Source organism: Aspergillus brasiliensis, assembly GCF_001889945.1.
Source record: "Aspergillus brasiliensis CBS 101740 unplaced genomic scaffold ASPBRscaffold_7, whole genome shotgun sequence".
In the NCBI taxonomy this organism is placed as follows: Eukaryota; Fungi; Ascomycota; class Eurotiomycetes; order Eurotiales; family Aspergillaceae; genus Aspergillus; species Aspergillus brasiliensis.
The window spans coordinates 1,302,720-1,322,981 of record NW_027137448.1 but is presented as its reverse complement, the minus strand read 5'-3'; the positions used below and the strand labels follow the sequence as shown (position 1 = coordinate 1,322,981).

At 50.4% G+C, this 20,262-nt stretch overlaps 9 protein-coding genes across 9 annotated transcripts; 4 read left to right on the top strand and 5 right to left on the bottom strand.

Moving 5' to 3' along the window:
- Positions 1-174: 174 nt before the first annotated feature.
- ASPBRDRAFT_196796 (uncharacterized protein) lies at positions 175-1,099 on the bottom strand (the record flags this gene model as incomplete). Its single annotated transcript, XM_067621028.1, has 3 exons — positions 175-846; positions 935-1,014; positions 1,078-1,099. 3 exons carry the CDS (start codon positions 1,097-1,099, stop codon positions 175-177), a joined length of 774 nt encoding a protein of 257 aa, XP_067478531.1.
- A 310-nt stretch (positions 1,100-1,409) lies between these two features.
- ASPBRDRAFT_196795 (DNA-directed DNA polymerase delta subunit POL31) lies at positions 1,410-3,315 on the bottom strand (the record flags this gene model as incomplete). Its single annotated transcript, XM_067621027.1, has 5 exons — positions 1,410-1,711; positions 1,772-2,720; positions 2,776-2,907; positions 3,011-3,194; positions 3,272-3,315. The coding sequence occupies 5 exons, from the start codon at positions 3,313-3,315 to the stop codon at positions 1,410-1,412; spliced, it is 1,611 nt and encodes a 536-aa protein (XP_067478530.1).
- An 869-nt stretch (positions 3,316-4,184) lies between these two features.
- On the top strand, positions 4,185-4,970 carry ASPBRDRAFT_607466 (uncharacterized protein). Its single transcript, XM_067628264.1, has 2 exons — positions 4,185-4,677; positions 4,738-4,970. Exons 1-2 carry the CDS (start codon positions 4,340-4,342, stop codon positions 4,886-4,888), a joined length of 489 nt encoding a protein of 162 aa, XP_067478529.1. The 5' UTR covers positions 4,185-4,339; the 3' UTR covers positions 4,889-4,970.
- Positions 4,971-5,481: 511 nt separating this feature from the next.
- Positions 5,482-7,084, top strand: ASPBRDRAFT_607399 (NAD(P)H-dependent flavin oxidoreductase). The gene is made up of 2 exons (XM_067628263.1): positions 5,482-5,506; positions 5,586-7,084. Exon 2 carries the CDS (start codon positions 5,664-5,666, stop codon positions 6,702-6,704), a length of 1,041 nt encoding a protein of 346 aa, XP_067478528.1. The 5' UTR covers positions 5,482-5,506; positions 5,586-5,663; the 3' UTR covers positions 6,705-7,084.
- Positions 7,085-7,223: 139 nt separating this feature from the next.
- On the bottom strand, positions 7,224-8,819 carry ASPBRDRAFT_127400 (taxilin; the record flags this gene model as incomplete). Its single annotated transcript, XM_067617965.1, has 5 exons — positions 7,224-7,730; positions 7,801-8,044; positions 8,100-8,248; positions 8,326-8,600; positions 8,681-8,819. 5 exons carry the CDS (start codon positions 8,817-8,819, stop codon positions 7,224-7,226), a joined length of 1,314 nt encoding a protein of 437 aa, XP_067478527.1.
- A 611-nt stretch (positions 8,820-9,430) lies between these two features.
- On the top strand, positions 9,431-13,231 carry cym1 (pitrilysin family metalloprotease cym1). Its single transcript, XM_067628694.1, has 2 exons — positions 9,431-10,085; positions 10,160-13,231. Exons 1-2 carry the CDS (start codon positions 9,712-9,714, stop codon positions 12,969-12,971), a joined length of 3,186 nt encoding a protein of 1,061 aa, XP_067478526.1. The 5' UTR covers positions 9,431-9,711; the 3' UTR covers positions 12,972-13,231.
- Positions 13,232-14,268: 1,037 nt separating this feature from the next.
- On the bottom strand, positions 14,269-15,745 carry ASPBRDRAFT_128000 (uncharacterized protein; the record flags this gene model as incomplete). The annotated part of the gene is made up of 2 exons (XM_067618017.1): positions 14,269-14,586; positions 14,657-15,745. 2 exons carry the CDS (start codon positions 15,743-15,745, stop codon positions 14,269-14,271), a joined length of 1,407 nt encoding a protein of 468 aa, XP_067478525.1.
- Positions 15,746-16,173: 428 nt separating this feature from the next.
- Positions 16,174-17,328, top strand: ASPBRDRAFT_127472 (protein N-lysine methyltransferase family protein; the record flags this gene model as incomplete). Its single annotated transcript, XM_067617973.1, has 2 exons — positions 16,174-16,658; positions 16,722-17,328. 2 exons carry the CDS (start codon positions 16,174-16,176, stop codon positions 17,326-17,328), a joined length of 1,092 nt encoding a protein of 363 aa, XP_067478524.1.
- Positions 17,329-18,489: 1,161 nt separating this feature from the next.
- Positions 18,490-19,910, bottom strand: ASPBRDRAFT_127124 (uncharacterized protein; the record flags this gene model as incomplete). The annotated part of the gene is made up of 2 exons (XM_067617939.1): positions 18,490-19,446; positions 19,503-19,910. 2 exons carry the CDS (start codon positions 19,908-19,910, stop codon positions 18,490-18,492), a joined length of 1,365 nt encoding a protein of 454 aa, XP_067478523.1.
- Between the last annotated feature and the right edge of the window lie 352 nt (positions 19,911-20,262).

Sequence of the window (20,262 nt, the reverse complement as noted above, 5' to 3'; positions counted from 1 at the left end):
AAGAGCATGGAGATCTAGACTCACATGTCTATCAGCATCGAATCGACACCCGATCTCACGTTCTGCCTTTGATGTCATAGTCTAACGATCCGTTCTAAGAGCAATGCACAATATTCTATCAAAACGAAGCAAATCTACAACAACGACCTAAAAATCACCACGAGTAATCAATAATCACTCCACCCTCTCATAACCCACCTCAACATACCCCGACACCCCAGCCCTCTCCAAACTCACATCAATCATATCCCGTCCCAACGCCTCCCTCTCCCTCCTCAACTCAAACTCCCCAAAATAATTCGGCTCCTCAGAAACCTTCTTAAACATAGCACCCTCAAACAGCGCCAAACTCCGCTCATTAGCCTGGCCAATCTTCACACTCAAACAAGCAAACCTAGGCGCCCCCGTCACCCCCTTCATCGCCGTTGCGGCGGTCTCATCCCTACTAACAAACTCACTTAGAATCTCCGCTTCATGGTCAACGATATACCGTAGGAAGGTGTTCAGCGCGGCTTTCCCGAAGCCCTTGCGCTGGTTGTTCTTCTCAGCAATCATGAGTTCGATTTCCCCGATGATTTGGGGCTCCGCATCGCCTTCTTCGCCGTCGTCGACGCGGAGGAATAGGTTAATGTCTCCGACCATTCGGTCTGGGGCGTCGTCTGCGTCTTTGATGGTGGTGGGTGTTGAGGCTCCTGTTTGGGAGGAAGATGGTGATGATGATGATGAAGATGATGAAGGGAGACAGACGATGAAGGTCAATTTGTCGGGGTCTTGGCGCCAGCTTTGTTGCATGGCGTATTCTTCCTCTATAGAGAGGGGTTCGGATGCGGTTGCTTCTTGGATTTCCTAATACGGAGGTTAGTTATTGTAGATTTAAGTTTTTGGATATTTACGGTGGGGTTTGGTTGGTTGTCAAGAAAGACTACGAAGTTACCTCATCTTTCATCCATTCGTGGTATCTTGGAACGTGCCATTTGGAATATGGGACTAGAAGCACCGTGGAGGTGGAAATGGCTATAGAGGGAATTCGATTAGCTTGCTTGTGTGGTGGCGCTTGCGATCAATGCTCCGATATACCTGTCTTGGCGTTGAGGAGCATGTCGAAAAACCTGGCTCGCCAGTTGACGGTACCCTGACGAGTGCTTGGAAGTAGTGAATAGTATGGATTATTGAGATAGATAGTTTCCCCAGTTCCTGATCCGCGGTGGTAGAAGATTCAATTGAAGAGTCGGGACTTTTCCGCGCGGATCTTGGCACCGCCCGCGTTAAGGCAAGAATCTCAGATAGTCCTGGTTTCCGGTTTAGCCAGCATAACGGAGTCAATCAACTGAAAAGAAAAGAACGCAAACGATAAAGCGGCAGCTCATAAGACTTGTATCTCATTAATATATGCTATTGGTATCAGCTGCTCATTGTTGCTCTTGTTTTCCAGCAAATGTGCTAAACTTCACCACTTCCACCTCTAGGGTCTCGGTATCGACCAGAACTAATTCGCCGGTTTCCTTGAATCTGGGTATAGACAGAAGGCGCACACGAGGCCCAGATGCGTTATCATCATCTGTGCCTGTCATCTCCGTGTCGGCGCCGTTCAGCTTCAGTGGGGCATCACCCTCAATTACAGCTGTCTTGAATTGTGGCTGGTTGCCAGCAAAGAAGATATGCGGGCAGGTCTGTATAACGAATGGATCGTCCGTTTGGAATGGATAGGACCCTGTTCCAAGAAAAGTCAGCAATTGCACCAGTGGGTTTGGGAAGCCATCCAGGAGCTTACATAGCGTATCCGGCGCAGTGGGAACTCCGCATCTCCAGCGTAGCATAGCCTCCATGACCCTCATCCTCGCCTCCACATCTCCAGCACCGTCGGCAACATTCCCTTCGTCATCTGCAAAATTCAAATACCGGAGGATATCATCCACGTTCTGACCACTGCTGCCCCATAGGCGCCATCCTTCCACATCCCCTTCCCACGGGTTCGTTACACTGTCGAACCAGCCTGGCTCTTGCTTCTCCTCACCAGAAGGAGGTGGAGCACAGTATCTCCTAGCCTGCGGGAACATAGCACGGTGAATTCCCTGTTGAGGGAGAGAGAAGTTTGCCGGGTCAGATTCACCTGGCATAAGTGTGACGGGCATACTAGGCAGAATCTCTGCTAGGAAAGAATCAAGCCGGGTAATAGGTGACGCGTTATAAGCAGAAGCATCATATCCGTACTTCTTCGGACCAGTCCTTTTCTTCGTAGAGCTATCGATGTTGACATCCGTAGTCATACTCGCTCCAATTGAATTTCCCGCAATAATCAACCTTGTGATTGCAGAAGCATCTGGTAGTGCACCTTCAGAAGTACCACCGGTATAACCAAGCAAATAGTCTGCTAGAAGCTCTAAAGCAAGGGTATCGGTGGAAGTCCCGGTGATTCCCAGACCGCTCACAAATGCAATCTTACCCTTGCTGGGTCCCTTTGGTGCGTCCAGTGCATCGATCCCCCATCGGCGGGGCTGCTGCGGTAGATCAGGCACTTTGATATCTATGACCTCGAAGTCTCCATTCGCATTCTCAGTCCCCAGGACTGCAATGATGGCTCCGGTACATAGCTGCGTATTCCGGAGCATGCTTCCAGTCAGTCGAAGTCGACCGGACTCGTCTTCCAGCATGATTTGTGTCAATTCCGGATGAGCAGGGTCTTGGTAAGTCGGTCGCGGAGGTGGTGCTAGCGTATAGTTCTATTGCCAGGGTCAGAATGAGAGCAGTACGCAACATGGCAGCATAGTATATCACCTCTTTTGTAAGATCGTCCAAAATATTCGGCTTCAACGGCATATCCATATATATCGTTCCTGCGACCCAGCAAAGCTCTCCCTGCCTGACATCGAGGACTCTTTCCACGCGGCGCGCATTTTCTCCAGCGATCTAGTCACCAAACCGAAACTCGTCAGCAACCCAGATTCCCATATGCATACTCTTGTATCTCTCGATCAAGACCTCAAATCGTGATGGACGTAAGCGGTCTTACACTAAACCCTTCCCATGCTTCGACTGCAATCTCTTCAACCGCGGGCTTAAGTTTTGCCAGTCGCAAGAAGTACATGTCGCCATATTGCTGCTGGTAATGCCGGTCCTGGCCGCTTCCTAGTTGGAATGTGTTCAGAGGCTTATAATGCGAAGGCACACGGGTAATTGTGTCAAATTCTTCATTGCTATAGGTGCCGCATTGGCAGTCAGTCTTCATCTAACGAACTCAATAATGGCGGAGATCAACATGCGGAGGACAAACCTGGGAGGGCGCAGGAACTCCTCTCCTGCGGCGCTGCTTGCCATTTTGGCGTCGGTTGATGCGACTACAGCTGAATATTTTTACTCAGTGTAGGCTCATAAGAGCGACGGCAACAATGTAATCGAGTGATGTTGTTGGGTGTAGCTGGTGGTGCTGGGTTCTTTTGTCCTGTGCTTCTTCCGCCAACGCGATCACGCGTCTTTTGGCGTTGCGTAATTACAGTACCGCTTTGGGGTTCTCCACCGCTGGAAAGCAGGCGACTTGCCGACCTTCACAACTCCATCTTAAGATCTGAGGCTGTTGTTATGATAATTCAATGGAGCACTAAATGTTTATTATCTATTGTGGTCTTACTCTATGGAACCAATACATCATTCAATATCCTTGAACCTGCAACGGCAATTATCCTGGCTGTTGTTCAGCAAGCTAGACATGTTCGACTGAGCTAATGCTTGACTATAATATGAACAGTGACCGCGCATCTGAATGCCCCTTGATACAATGAGATCAGGGCCTGAGCAATCTGATATCTGGACCGAGAAATGAAATTGTGACCCCAGTGAAGCTTCCCGTATCCTACTCTGGGCTTTTCGGTCTCCGCCATAGAAGAACGCACTAACAAGATATGAGTACTCACGATAGGTTTTTATTATCGCAGACAGGTTTTGCGTTGATAATGGTATGCTAACCCTGAAACTCGATAAATGGTCTGGTCCAGCTTCGACAGCACGCCATCCCTTCGTTGAAGGGTCAAACATTCTTTCATTCTAAAGAATGTAATTCCGGGAGCTCATCCGTGGCAGCAGTGTCCTTCGTCCGACTATATTTCCGAATGGCCATAATCATCATCGGGATACCGGAAGATAGAATTGCCAGCGAGGGGTGTGGCATTGTGTTTGGCATGCCCTGTGGATGGGAATGCGCCCCATCCACGTCGACTCTTAACCCAGTATAATATGTATAGGCTTGGTTTCCCTGTTTTGGCAGGCTCGCCTGTCCTGTTAGCATATGTTCCAAGACAGCAATTTGCAGCAAACCCTCGTTCTTCAATAGTGATCTTTCGTCAAGATGAGAGTCCTACTTCCTCTCGGTCGGTTACTGCGCAGGTTTCTGCTTATCAGTTTAATAACGAGCATCCTCACCTCAGCGTATCTTGACGCGTTCTTACGCGGTCTGCACTCAAATTTGTTCAGAAGGAGTCTCCCAGGATCTCTTGCCACAGCGCCTCAAGGCGCGGTAGGCTACTACCAGCCACCCCCGGGTCCTGCTGTCACCTATCCATACCGGGTCTTGACGACTTCTGCGCCGTCAAATGAAGAAACAGTGGCAACGACAACAACGAGCACGAGTATGCCAACAGAGAACAAGGGGGGATCATTGAAGGATGGAAATAATGGCATCAATGAGTAAGCGGTCCATGTGATGCACCAGGCAGAGAGTTGGATAGCTGACAGTCATCTAAATAGGCCACGAAAGAACATCGCGTTTATGTCGGGGACAGTAATTGGGACTCAGGTGATCATGGAAGCAACACAATCTGCGACGGCAAATAGGGACATGGCCTTAACTTCAGGCGGCTTTTTGCTCTCGATTTTGCTTGGTATACTGCATCTTTGAACATATTTCCTGTATCTGATATGTGCCATTGGTCTGTTTTGTTTTGATTCCCAATAGCGTTATTTACTCACTACATTCTGGTATAACTTTCCCCTATTGGCGATTTCTGTGGCATTATTATAGCGTCCAGCCTAATCCCAAGTTACAATGTCTGTTAATAGCATCATTGAAGAGAACCGTAACCAAGCCACAGCCAGGAGTACATAAGCGTCTTTAGTGGCAATAGCAACAATATACCATGAACTAGCTCATAAATATGCACACGGCACAACCCCGCATAATTCAGGAACTCAGTTCTTATGATCAGCTATTATCACTGGGATTAATGCCCCGTTGAAGACAGGAAGATGCACAATGTGGTCCGAGTGGCAAGGACGAGCAAAGGCCAATGCCTCGGTCCGGCCGGGTCTAACGCGCCTTGGAGCTCCGCTTCCCCGCATTTGAGCTCCTCAGGCACAAGCCAGAACCCCCTGCTTTCACCGCGGATCATATGCTTTGCACAGGATATTTATGCTCAGGGAAGGAGTTCACCCAGCGATGGATTTGTACATACTGATACATGTCCAGGCTCTAGAGGAGCCTTTTGATCCGAAAACGACCACCTTAAAGGTCCATTAGGTAGGCTTGTCCGCCTGTCTGCAGGATGATGACGCCAAAGGGTAATGTTGCTGACCGCATTCCATTGTTCAATTTCTAGACGAACATTCTCTATACGATAGCGCCATAACTAGTCTACCCCTACCTATATAATTCTTCACCCCTCGAATCGGGAACCATGTCTCTCCAGACCCCCCTCTGCTCGCTACTAAAAATCCAGCACCCAGTCCTGCTGGCAGGCATGGCTCGTGCGTCCGGGGCACCTCTCGCCGCCGCCGTCTCCAACGCAGGCGGTCTAGGAACAGTCGGCGGACTAGGCTATACCCCTGAACAACTATCCGAGATCCTGACCGAACTCAAATCACTTCTCAAAGACCCTTCGCTCCCATTTGGAGTTGATTTGGCCTTGCCGCAGGTCGGCGGAGGAGCACGGGCCACAAACCATGACTACACCCACGGGCAGCTGGACCAGCTGATTGACGTGGTCATCTCGCATGGAGCCAAGCTGTTCGTGTGTGCAGTCGGTGTGCCACCGGAGCATGTCATCAAGCGGCTCCATGACGCAGGTATCCTGATCATGAATATGGTAGGGGCACCCAAGCACGCCGAAAAGGCGTTCAAGCTGGGCGTGGATATTGTTTGTGCGCAGGGAGGCGAGGGTGGTGGTCATACGGGTGATATCCCGTTTTCAGTGCTCGTGCCGGCGGTGGTGGATGTGGCGAGAAAGTATAAGAGCCCGTTGACGGGGCAGCCTGCGCTGGTTGTTGCCGCGGGTGGTGTCAATGATGGCCGGAGTTTGGCCGCGGCGTTGATGCTGGGTGCTGCGGGTGTCTGGGTGGGAACCAGGTTTGTTGCTTCAGAGGAAAGTGGTGCGAGTCGCTTGCACAAGGAGGCTGTTGTTGGTGCCCAGTATGGGGAGACGAAGCGGACGCTGGTCATCTCTGGGAGACCGCTGCGCATGCTTCCTAATGAATACATCAAGGAGTGGGAGAAGCGCCCTGAGGAAATTGCTAGGTTGACGGCTCAAGGTATTGTTCCTATTGAGCATGACTTTAAGAACGATAAGGATGTCGATGTGCCATTCTTGATGGGCGATGTTTCGGCCATTATTCAAGAGATCAAACCTGCCGGTGTTATTGTCCGGGAGATGGTCCAGCAGGCTGTGGATATGCTGAAGAAAGGAGGATCTTATATAAACGGCCCGGCGAGTAGACTTTGACTGAGATATTGGCGCTGCTTTTATCTCTTCCAAGAATGCTGACATATATGACATGATATTTGTATTGCAAATGATTTTCATGATAGCGTAATAAGTACGTTTAGATGTTAGTGATCTAGCATGTACAAGTACACGAAAAAGGAAAAGCGAACAAAAGTTAGGACATGACTTGCAAACTCCCACAGCTGTGATGGTGCATATTGCAATTCAAGGCTGGCAGTAACCTAAATGAGCAGGGCAACCTATCTGTATAGAGCCGAACCGCTACAAGATCTGCATACGGAGACAGGAAAGATCCCGAGCGACTAGCGCCACACTGCGCAGCTGTCAGTGCACGCTCTCAGGGAGGCATATTTTCAACTCATCAAGGCCAACTACCACGCAGCTGAACAGAGAAGCAAAGAAGACCCGAGACGATTGCGGCATTGCAAGCGCAAATGGCGAAGCCTTCGCAATCGTTGTTGGTCACAAGCCCAGGGAAACACGAACAACGAGAACATGATATTGATGAGAATTGCACTAGTGGCATCCATTGATCATCGCCTTATTTCCGTTGGCTCGCGCTTCCAGCAGGTTAGGCGGCGGGGGAGGCCCAAACACTGGCTTTTCGGGTTGCTGAGGAATATTGCGGTCTCCGTTCATGTCGCCGTCCGGACTGTCGAGCTCGTAGTCATCGTCACTGATTCCTTCATCATCTTCCTCATCTTCGTAGTCTTCATCATATTCACTTTCCGTCCCCTCGTCATCGCCATCCAGATCCGCAGCAAGGCCTTGCCCGCGACCCTGGGCTTGCATTCGACGACAAAGTGCTTCCAAATGATGGCTTTTCTTTCGCCACTTTTCCAACTCCTCATGATTCCTTGTGCGCTCCTCCGCCATCTCGAGTATGTTGCGGTTCGTTTGGTCGTGCTTCCGTGTGAGGGTGTGGTTTTCCTTCTCTAGCCGTTTGGTCTTTTTGGACATCTCTTCCATTTCTTTGCGAAACGTAAGAAAAAGCTCGTTGCTGTTGTTCAGCGTATCCTCCACCTGCGATATTATTATTACCAGCGGTCAAAACGAGGCTGAGGCCGAGCAAGCCATCGACATCGGTCCATACCTGCTTGAACTTTTCCACGTAGATGTTTAGTTGACTGCGTAGTTCGGCTTCGGTATGCGAAAAGGTGGAGACCTGGGAGCTGAGGGCACGACAACGAGCGGCTTCATTCTCGGCTGTACGGCGCTGCTCTTCGTACTTGGCGGTAAGGCATTGTATCTCGGCGTCCTTGCTGCGAAGGAGTGCCTTGTAGTGTAACTCGCGCATTTCGAACTTCTCGCCAATAGTTTTGATCTTTGCGCGCAAACTATGATATAAAGTCAGAGGTGGAAGAGCACACTCGGTGAAGAGTGGCAACTCACGCTTCGTCTAGGTCAATGTCCGCTTTCTCACTGCGGGGATTTCCTTTGGCAGCCATGACGTCCTGGATATCGTATAGCAGAGAATCGAGGCGTTCGTTGACAATAAGCCGCGCTTTCTTCTCGGTCTCCTCAAGCTTCTTGTTCTCATCCTATGAACCATCTCATTTAGTCATCTCCCTACGTGGTGTAGCGTAATAGTGATGCTGTAGAGCTTGGACCAACCTACCTTGACCTTCTTATTTTCCTTGGTAAGCTCCCTACACAGCTTTTCTAATTTATCCTTCATAGTAACGGTTTTGTTCAGCTCGGATTTGCCCTTGTCCTGATCCTTCTGCAGTTGATCGGCCCGCTTCTTGCTCTTAGAATAGTCGCGATCTAGCTTCTTCATGTCGGCCAGTAGCTCGGTGTATTTTTTATGAACCGTCTCGAGCCGCGTCATCGGAGATTCGATATTGCTGAGAAGTTGGTTCAGGTCCCTCGTAGCCTTCTTAACTTCGCGCTCTATAGGCAAAACGGTCATTAGCCCAGCCCACCAAACAACTACAATTCCGCTTATTCCACCACTCATGAGAATGACGCACCGATTTCTGCCTCCTGATCCTTTTCTCCAGCGGCATCTTGCTCCAACTGCGATATTTTGGCAGCCAAGAGCTTGGATGTCTCATTGGGGTCTGCGACCTTCTTCCCCTTGTTCTTTTTCGACATTGCTGCAGCAGACATTGCTCCGAATTTTCAACGACGAAGAACGAGTCGAACTATCGTAGAGCGATTGCGTTGACGGTGGTCGCGTGGCCAATCCACGAAAACGAAAATTGCGAAGCCGGAACGGTTGGCTAGGACTGGCGGGAAATGGATTCGCTATTCCGCCACGGAGCGGTGGCAACGAGTCGACAAGGAGCGAGCCCGATTCGAAGACGAAGCTGCGGATAGACAGGGGAGTGTTGTGCTCGACAGTGACTCGGTGATTCGACTGTCAAGTGTAGCGGAGAACCTGGGTGGCCTTTTCCCAGACTTGGAGAACTCGGTGGGTAATGGATCCCTAAGGCCCTCTACTAGCCCGGCTCTGCCAAGCTGACCGAAATCACACGGCGTAAGCAGCCTGCAGAGTGTCTTGAGAGTCAAAAGGCAGTTTGGCGACGGAGTCGACTAATGAACGCCGGACGGCTTGAGGATCTTGCCGGGGAGGATTGAATAGTCGTAAGAGGGGGGATGCGCACTTGACCTGCACTAGCCTCTTTTGAAAACTTCTCTTGGCGCCTTTCTAATTCACGGTCCGCCTTCCGAACAGCATGCCCGATCTCTCGGTCTGCTTCCCTTTCCTTTTTCTTCATTCTCCCTCCAATTTTTCATTCCATCCTCGAATGCTTCCACGGCACGTCATTCGCTTTATCTATCTGATATCGTGCTCGGTGTGGCCAATTGGTTGTCTATCCTAGTCTTTTGCGCTTGATCTCGGTCCGCTCGGGACCGCCATTTCCGACAACCTTTGATACCCTAATCCCCGGCAGCGGACTCGCTAAAGTACGTCACTTTCATACGCCGTAAGAGACAGGCCGGTGACCGACAGTCTCTTGCTGTTTCTAGGCTTGACTACCTTTTCCCAAATAACGCTATGCTGCGTTCATCGCTAGGGGTAGGCCGGAGCCGACTTCCGGCTTTGCAGAAACCTGGACGTTTACTGAGATCGGATAGCGCTCTGCTCCGATGGGGCCAGATCAGGAGATCTGCTTCGACCGTCACAAGCCTTGAGAACTTTCCGGAGATCGGTGAAGGGATTCATGGTTTCACTGTCCAGGAGAAGAAGCACGTCCCAGAACTGCACCTTACAGCAATTCGCTTGAAGCATGACAAAACCGACGCGGACTACATCCACGTGGCTAGAGAAGATAAGAACAATGTCTTTGGTATTGGGTTCAAGACGAATCCTCCGGATGCTACTGGTGTACCGCATATCCTCGAGCATACTACACTTTGCGGAAGTGAAAAGTGAGTGTCCCTGAGACATACCTTGAGTGCGCGACATACTGGGCCCGAGGACTAACTCGTATCTTTCTACCTAGATATCCCATCCGCGACCCTTTCTTCAAGATGCTACCTCGGTCACTCTCAAACTTCATGAATGCTTTTACCTCCGCTGACCATACTACCTACCCTTTCGCCACGACAAACCCACAAGATTTTCAAAATCTCCTCTCAGTCTATCTTGACGCCACCTTCCACCCGTTGTTGAAGGAAGAAGATTTCAGGCAGGAGGGATGGCGGCTAGGACCGGAAGATCCTCGCGCCATATTGGCTGGCGGAGAACAATCGCAGGCGAACCAGAAGCCAGAGGATATACTTTTCAAAGGTGTCGTCTACAACGAGATGAAGGGCCAGATTTCGGACGCCAATTATCTCTACTACATCAAATATAAGGAGCACATCATTCCCGCGCTGAACAACTCTGGAGGAGACCCTCAGTTCATCACCGACCTGACCCACAAACAATTGGTCGAATTTTCGAAGCGCAACTACCACCCCAGCAATGCCAAGATCTTCACTTACGGTGATATGCCACTGAGCGCTCATCTCCAACAAATCGGGGACGTGCTGGATGGTTTCCAAAAGGGTGATGTCGACACCGCTGTGAAGCTGCCTATCGACCTTTCTCAGGGTCCTCAGAGCGTGACCGTTTCGGGACCGATCGACACCTTCGCCAGCGAAGACAAACAGCACAAAACGTCAACTTCATGGTATATGGGGGATGCTGCCGATGTCGTTGAGACGTTTTCGGCCGGTATTCTTTCCTCGCTGCTCCTCGACGGTTATGGATCACCTTTGTATCGGGCCTTGATCGAAAGTGGCTTAGGTTCTTCATTCACACCTAATACAGGCCTTGACGCTTCAGGTCGTGTACCCGTGTTTTCGGCCGGTGTTACCGGAGTGAGCGCAGAAGAAGCACCTAAAGTCAAAGATGCCATTCAAAAGGTCTTCGAGGAGTGTCTTGCTACCGGCTTCAGTGACGAGAAAGTTCGGGGTTTCCTCCACCAGTTGGAACTTGCACTGAGACATAAGACTGCCAACTTTGGTATTGGCGTCATGGAGAAGACCATCTCCTCATGGTTCAATGGCTCCAATCCCATGAAGGAACTTGCCTGGAATGAGGTCATTGATGAATTCAAGAGGAGATATGAGCAAGGGGGCTACCTGGAGTCCTTAATGCAGAAGTACCTCATGAATGACAATTGTCTGACTTTCACAATGGTCGGCAGTCCTACTTGGAACCAAGAACTGGACGAACAAGAGATGGTGCGGAAGGAGGAAAAGTTCAACCAGCTCATTGAGCAGCACGGTTCCCTCGAGAAGGTGGTTGCCAAGCTGACAGAGGAAGAACTACAATTACTGAAAACTCAAGAGGAAGCACAGAACGCAGACCTGTCATGCCTCCCTTCCCTTCGTGTCGCTGATATTTCTCGGGAGAAAGAGCGCAAGCCAGTTCGAGAGTCAAAGGTTGATGGCGTAGACGTCGTCTGGCGCGAGGCTCCAACCAACGGCTTAACCTACTTCCAAGCGTTGAATGCTTTTGAAGATCTGCCAGACGACCTCCGTCTTCTGATGCCACTGTTCAATGACTGCATAATGCGTCTGGGCACAGCCAGCAAGTCAATGGAACAGTGGGAGGATCTCATCAAGTTGAAGACGGGTGGAATCTCCACGTCTTCTTTCCATGTCTCATCTCCGACGCAGCTTGGAAAGTTCGCCGAGGGTCTTCAATACTCTGGTTATGCCTTGGACAAAAACATCCCGGAGATGCTGGAGATCATGACTACGCTAGTCACTGAAACCGACTTTACTAGTCCCAATGCGCCAGCCATGATCCAGGAACTATTGCGACTGACGACCAACGGTGCCTTGGATGCAGTGGCTGGATCAGGTCATCGTTATGCCCTCAATGCCGCTGCAGCAGGTCTTTCGCGTAGCTTCTGGGTTCAAGAGCAACAGTCCGGCCTTGCCCAATTGCAAGCCACAGCTAATCTGCTGCGAGATGCAGAGACATCGCCAGAACGTCTTGCGGAACTGATTGAGAAGCTTCGTCAGATTCAGTCGTTTGCTATCTCTAGATCTTCCGGTCTCCGTGTTCGGATGGTTTGCGAGCAAAGCAGCGCCAAGCAAAATGAGTCGGTGCTACAAAAGTGGCTTACGGGCTTACCACAACTCCGCTCACCGACATCCTCACCCAGCATCTCAGCTCTCGGCTTGGGTACCCACAAGGCGTTCTATGACATGCCTTATAAGGTCTACTACTCAGGCTTAGCTATGCAAACCGTCCCTTTCACCAGCTCATCCAGTGCAGCGCTAAGCGTTCTCTCCCAGCTCCTTACGCATAACTACCTCCACCCAGAGATTCGCGAGAAGGGTGGCGCCTATGGCGCGAGTGCCATGAATGGACCAGTGAAGGGAATGTTTGCTTTCACTAGTTATCGGGATCCCAATCCTGTTAACACCCTGAAGGTCTTCCAGAACAGCGGTGTCTTCGCGAGGGACCGAGCTTGGTCGGAACGGGAGCTCAACGAGGCGAAACTGGGTATCTTCCAGGGCCTTGATGCTCCAATGAGCGTTGATGAAGAAGGTGCGAGATATTTCATGAGCGGCGTCACTCATGAGATGGATCAGCGCTGGAGAGAGCAGGTCCTTGATGTCACTGCTAAAGATGTTAACGAGGCAGCTGAGTCTTTCTTGGTCCAGGGTTCGCAGCGGTCCGTGTGTCTTCTGGGTGAAAAGAAGGACTGGATTGAGTCGGACGGCTGGGAGATGAGAAAGCTCTCCATGGGAGTCTCTGGTGAAAATGGCCAGGCTGCCATGGATGCGCAGGATGCCGCGGCATCCGCCTAGACGGCACTAATTGGCGTTCCTTATTGGGATCGCGATTGAACACCTACGTTGTTGCTTTTCACTGACTTCAAATCCTTGATAGAATCGCCGGTGTTGCTTCGACGGACATGTGTACCATATAACCATGTATTATTATCACGATGTTCTCATGCACGACAAGATTTTGTATATAGATCTCTGCTTGTACAATACCCCTTCACTCTTCACTCATTCTGGCTATTGGAAATACTACCTAGACACCTGGCCTATCCAATGCAACGCGCATCTCAAGAACAGACGAGCTCTATCTCCAGTCTATGCACTATGACCGGTAGATGGCCAGTCCTCCTATCATAAGGAGCAAGCGCAAGATCAAAACTAGGAATGTGAACCCGCAGCAGACGAAGGTCTACTGTCATGGTACACTTCTTTACTCCCGTTTTCAGACCCGCCCTGATCTTTATCAGCCTACGCAGGGCGGACTAAAAACGAGGAAACAGGTTTACGACAGTCGTAGATATAATTAGAATATGCAATCGCAGTAACCTCGTTAAATAGGCAATGATGTGGAGAAATCAGAAAAGTACTTCGTTACATTGAGGGAAGGGCCGTTGCGCCATTCACATCGAAAATAGAACTAGTTGTATGGCCAGTCTCGGATTATCTACGCTATTATCTATATTCATTCTCAAATAAGCTCAGCCGCCTCTTATTAGAGGTGGAAATAGCCAAAAGGAGTAGGCCTGACTCACGTGGCACCCGGCCAACCATGCTATTCACTATAGTACATTCTTTGAGGAGGGTGCTCATTGGCATTGGGTGCCGGGACCTTGACCAAATGATGATTCATTAGGTCCTGCTAGACGTTCATTATTGCAACATTCATCATCATGAGAGGAACAAAAGCGATTACCCTCGGTCCAAAGCCGACCAAGGCATGGCGTAAGCGGCATCAGTTCTTGTTGGCGCAGGGAGGAGCGGATGATGTGGTCTGGGTGGGAATACCATCGGGTATGACTGATGCTGTTCGGTGGACCTCAGTACCAGGCAGAATTACTGGACGAGGAGATCGGCAGTGTGGTTGTAAGAAGAAGACGCAAAAATTATCACGTCGAGATACGGAATATATTCATGTTTCGTGAATCATCATGCTAATATACAGTTCAAAGGTCGCCCAAGAAGCAGGAGACGGCTGTGTCCTCAAATATGAGAGAGATCGTTGAAGAAGATGGGGGTTTAGATGGTTAGGTTTGGCCTGCAAACCTGAATTAGGGATTAACCGTGCTACCTCCACGCATAGCAACCTGGCGCCCTTTATTCAATCAATAGAGGCATGATCCCTAGGACCATCGGCTGTATCTTCATGATCAGAGTCATTGCTTTGGTCGTGGAAATGGCCAGGCTGCGATGCAGGGCTAACATCGTGAAACTCCGGTGTGGATGGAAATGGGGGGAATGGTTCGGTTTGTGAGTCGTTTCCAGGGGAGCCCGGATTCAGCGAAGGCTGAGATTGTACATCCTGGCTTTGAGGAAGTGTGTGTTCTACAGTTGAGTCTAAAGGAATATCAGCGGGCTCGTGATGAGCGGCGCTCAACGAAGGTGTGTGAGGTTGTGAGGATGGTGAACTTTGGGGAGCCTACGGATTCTTTTGTTAGCCCATGTTCTATTATTTTGGCACAGAACCAGTGATCAACTGAGCTCCCTACCTCGTCGCTTGCTTGCTTTAAGCCTCGCGTTGAAGCCAGCTGCTGTGCAGCAAGCCGTCTTCGCGCAATCTCCGATTCTTCTTCAAGCGCTGCTTGCTCTTCTTCTTTTTTGAGATCGGCTAAAGTAGGGGTGCTGGCTTGGCGAGTGACCTCTACATACGATCCCTCTGGAGACCGCAGGCGGCTGCTCCTCTTTTTCTTCTTCTTTCTCTCCTCCTTCGAAGAGGCGGTTGTTCTTAAACTAAACGTCCCAGACACAGACCTCATACTTGCGGGTTTGTCTCCTATCAGATCGATTGAGTCGAGTCCAGTGCCGCGACGACTGGCTAGAGCTAGAGCAAACTCATCATCTAGTGGCACTGCATCTTCTTCCTCGTCGCTGGGAATCAAGTCACCTCGCGAGCTTAAGGAATTGGTCGTATCACGCGATGACTGTGTTGAACTTCGATATCTCCCGTTCACTCTTGAGGTTGCTGGGCCTTCATTTTCCTCAACTTCTTCTATGAGAGGTTCATCCTCAAGTTCATGACGTCGCAATCCCACAGGATGTTCTTGGAGATCTGCCGCGGACGGGCGATATTTCAGCCCCCGAGCGCCAAATCTCCACGGGAAGCGCTCTAGGAACCCCAAGAAGGAGGAACTCGGGATAACAGTCGGGTCATTACGGTCATCAGACATTATAGCAGTGCTCTTGCGTCTTGTACGCCGAGCACCATAGCTCATCTTTCGCTGCCTTCGAGGCTGTTCGGAACTTCCTCGAGCCAAGCCACTTCCAGCAAGCAAGCGGTCAAGTTCGTCAGTCCCCCATCCTAGCAGGCCATCGTTTGGATCCTCATTGTCCCAGTCATCGTAGAAGTCGAAATTAGCCTCTGCGCGGCCGCGTCGGCGGCGGCGAAGCTGGTCTTCGCGGCTAGGAAGACATGGAGCAGTGCACGAGTTGATACAGTTCCCAATCGCTGCAAAACATGGTACCACGTAATTATGGGAGAAAGTGTATAGACCCTCCTGGGCGGTCTCGTTGGCAGACTCGAGGTTATGATGGATTTGATTGATCGTTTGGCGGACCCGCGGGTCTCTCGATCGCATCATGTCGGTTGACGGTAGGGATGCGACGTTGGCCCAGAGCCACGCCGCGGCCGCAGGAGCGATGGGATCACTTCAAAGTGAAATCAGGTATCCCCATGGGATATCCGTGCTGAAGATGGGGATCTCGAAGTGTACCGGGAGATATATTCCTGCAGAAAAAGGGGCTGGTATACGATAACAGCAGCATTGGAGAGGCGGAGATAATAACGAGGGGAGATTCCCCGACTGGGAGCCTGAGGAAGCAACATTCCTCGTGGGTGGTCGATGTCATCGGCCCGCCCTGAGTCAGCCCGCACGTGCCCCGTGCCAGAATCGGCTCTTTGCCGTATTGCCGCATACACTGCCAGCTTCTTCTGCCAATTGCATGGTCTAGTATACTAAGCTCATACTTCGGGCACCCGATCATTGCCTAGTAATTGCTCATCTTTAGCATGGTTTACTACATTCGTTTTCTCAAGACCCCGAGGTTTCAGAAACAGAGACCCGGGTCTATATCCGTCTCCGCTTTAATTTGCATCACTACAGACCTGGGAGACGCATTTCTCGCACAAGATGTGGACTTGCTCGTAACACTGAGTCTCAATGACTCCGGTAAACTTCTATATCAGGAACCATTGAGCTGGAAGGCTGGAAGGCGCGAGCTTTCAATAATGCTCGGGCCCTTTTCTGCCAATATCTGTCAGCAGACAATCGTCCTGGGCGTGACGGCCACAAGTCCGCAGAAGCGGTCTCCCTCACCAGATCGCTTGCTGGGTAATTCTAGTCTTCCCCTAGTCATGTCGGCCTGGAGTGCACCTTTCGGTGGGTCGCCGTCCTCGGTAGCAGAGAAGCTTGTCGAAAGACGCTTCGGACCTAAGGATCGCCTAGGCTTGAGGATTTGGGAAGAAACCGGGAACAGCATCGCTCGGCATATCTGGTGAGGCATTTTTATTACAAATGAGGCTTTCTTGTTCCCTGTACGAGGCTTACATATTCTCAGGGATGCGGCGGTGGCTTCAGTCGTCTACCTTCAGCAAATAGTGACGGGAGACCCTGCGGTCTCCGTGCCATTGTTACAGGGGCTTCTTCAAGGCGAACGTAACTCTCCTCTCCATGTCCTCGAATTAGGATCAGGATGTGGTGTTGTAGGGATTGCGCTCGCAGAGCTTCTTCCTCAATGCTCCGTTGTCCTCACTGATCTGCCCGAGGTGGAGGACATTGTGACACAGAACATAGCTGTTGCGAAGCCGGCCGATTCCTCTAAACTTGAGTTCTGCACCCTTGACTGGGATGAGGATCTTCCGAGTGACTTATGTGGAGGCTCGATAGATCTAGTTCTCGTTTCAGATTGTACTTATAATGCAGACAGCTTGCCTGCGCTGGTTTCAGTACTAAGTCGTTTGGTGCAAATGTCGCCTGAGGCTGTCATTCTGGTGGCATTGAAGAGACGCCATGAAAGCGAGTCTATCTTCTTCGACCTGATGGAGTCAGCTGGGCTCCAGAATTTGCACCTTGATCGGAAGCAACTCCCATCGCAACACGGCCAATTCGACGATATTGAATTGCGCTGTTACGGCAGGGACAGGAGTGTGCCATCAAGTCAATAGCTGAGTGTGGTACGTAACTTGGCTTTCAGCCAGGACCACATGTTTTGAACAGCCGGTGGCGGTACATGTACCCCTATAGCTATAACGAGCATTAGCTTCGAAGACAACAGACCACAGCTGAACAGCTCCTTCCGAAACTGGGAGCGCCAACTAAGCGCAGCTTGGTTCATTAAGCTCTTCCATCACCCCCGGGCTTCTCGGAGCTTCTATGCCTTCGACTGTGTTTGTTCTTGTGCAGAGAACTAGATATCCTGGTCAGTCGTGCATGCTTGCAAGTTCTTACATCTACCACCTGATGGCCCTGCAATGCAGCTCTCTAGTGGCGTCTATCTCTCCACATGCTAGGGTGATCAGAGTCTAAGGTCCAGGATGTCGGGCTCTCCTGAAGCCATATCTTCAGAAGGATCAGCTGCAACATCTATAGCCAAAGGATTTCAATGAATATATGAGAAGGAGCATCCCCGCTCTACTTATCACTCGCGACCTCCCAATAGCCGGTTCTCGAGCGGGAGATAGCCCAAATCACAAACAAAACAATATATATGCTTTCTGTACAATATAAAATCAACCGAACCAGCCCACTTTCCTCACAAGCGTCCTCGTCATCCCCATTCCCTACTCTGCTTTCTCTCCACCCCCAACACATCCCCCAAAGCCCTAAACCCATTCCCAGGGGGACTCAACTACTGATGTCCCCTCACCCAACCCTCAATCTAGCCCATGCCGGAAAGATAATTCACCCATCGGCATGGATACTCATCGACCTTCTGCGCCTCAATCTCCGGAATTATCGGGCTGATGGCATAGTTGGAGATATGGGTGTCTACTTGAATTTGTTGAGCGCCAGAAGCTCCTTGTTGTGTTTGTATAGTCTTCTGCTACTTATTACGGTACCCAATATGCCTCAATAGAGTCAAACTGAGTAGCACACATGATCAAGGACGATCTGAACACTAACTCTCATACCGATCCAACTACTACTGGTACCAGGAACGCGCCTTGCTTCCCACACGCTTGATGCATTTATCTCTGCACTGCATCTAATCAGCCAATAATAACATGATTTCTCCGACTATTGCTACACCTTCAATACTTTGAAGCGAGTGGCCGCCAACTAGACGCACAGCACAATTCACACAGATCAGCGAAGGATCTTGTGACCTATCGAGCAACTCGAATAAGACTCTTCAGCCTCTGGCTTCTCCAAGAACTGCGCCGCTGCAGGTCTGAATGACGCTGCATTGCACCGAACTCAGTTGGTTCCCCAAGGCAACCAAGTGAAGGGGACAATTGATTCTCAGAATTCCTCACAGCAGGTCTCTTAGATTCGCTCCAGAGCTTTCGGATTGACATACGGTTGCCTAAGCGCTGGAGTCGGCGACTTCCTCGATCAGTCAGGTCAGAAAGCACATTCTCTAGAGAAGAGTCTGCTGGTACAAAATCGGCATCACTACATTCGAAAGAGACACGGTTGAAAGCATCGTATACCACTTCTGGAAAGGCAATGTGGCGTCTGTTTCCGCGTGATATATGTTTGCCATCGCTAAGGCTAGATGTTCGTGGAGGAGGCATAACCGGCAGCCCATTTCCAGGATACCTCGGTTCATCTGACTTATCATGAGCATAATTTATGCATCTTTGGTTGAAAGCGCTAAAGTTTGCTGCCAGCGTCACTGCGCAGAGTGGCAGGAAGGCTAGTCGCATGGGCTCAGTTTCAATCGTCTCCCCGAATCCTTTCTCCGGCTGAGTTGGCGAAGCACTGGCACAGAGAGCCCATAAGTCAGAATACAGACGGCAAACAACAAAAATGTTTCCGCTAATCAGATCGAACTCGTCAGAATGTGGTTTATCATGATCGGACAGGGTGTATGCAGGATCAACGCAAATCACAAGGGATCCTTCGTGGATGGATCGCTTCTCATTCAGCCCTAAGCGGATGTCCTTGTATGCTTGCAACCGTGTAGGGACTCCTTTCCCTTTGTGACCGACGGAGCTCTGCAATAGGATTCGACTCGGACAATGACTGATGGAGGAGGCTCGTCGATCCGATAACGTGTATTTCCTCGCTGAACCCAGATGTTGCCATGTCTGGGGCCTGTCACGAGAGGGCCAATCATGCTTGACACAGTTAGCCTATTCACTCGTGGTCTACCCCGTAACTGCCAGACTCTTACAAGAATGATGGTCTCTTGGTCAGACTGCGATTGGTTGGTTTCTGTGCCAGATACAACATCTGCTATTGCAGCGATGGCGTCACAGCCATCAACTATGCAAGAGTACGCATCTTCCGGCGTCTGACTATCATCAGCTGCGTGGTCACTGCATGTTTCCTCTGTGCAACAGCTGCTGCTGCTTTCAGAAAGACTCGACGTTCCTGGCTGTCGTGTAGGGCACCAAACAGGAGGCCTGTGATAGTATACGGCATGGCGGCGCTTCTTAGTGACTGAGTCTTGAATATGCTCATCAGGCGCATCAAATTCATAGGCCGATTCTTCTGAACTGTCATGATTAGAGAAGGGTACTAGAAAGACGCTTCCTTCATCTCTGAGCCTATCCCTGCTGAGGGATTCAAAGTTAAGCATGTTGTACATAGCCATCTATTCTGTAAGTATGCAAGCAAGCATTATGCAGATACAAAAAGTTTATACTACGAGCTGGTTGATTGCCGAAAAATCGTACTACAGGTGGTCGCATCGCGACTGCCCTCCCGGAGGGAAGCTGTCAAGGAAGGCACGCATAGCCATATCCGGGCAGACCATAGCATTAAGGTCCTATGTTCAGCATACACAGAAGTAAACAAAGGTCTTCTCTAGCCGAGTATACATAGAGTGAGGGGAATCACGGATTAGAAATCATCAAGACGAACATCCGAACACCTCGGCTCGCGATGCTGACTCATCCAAACAGGGGACGGACTTGACTAGATAAACTAGA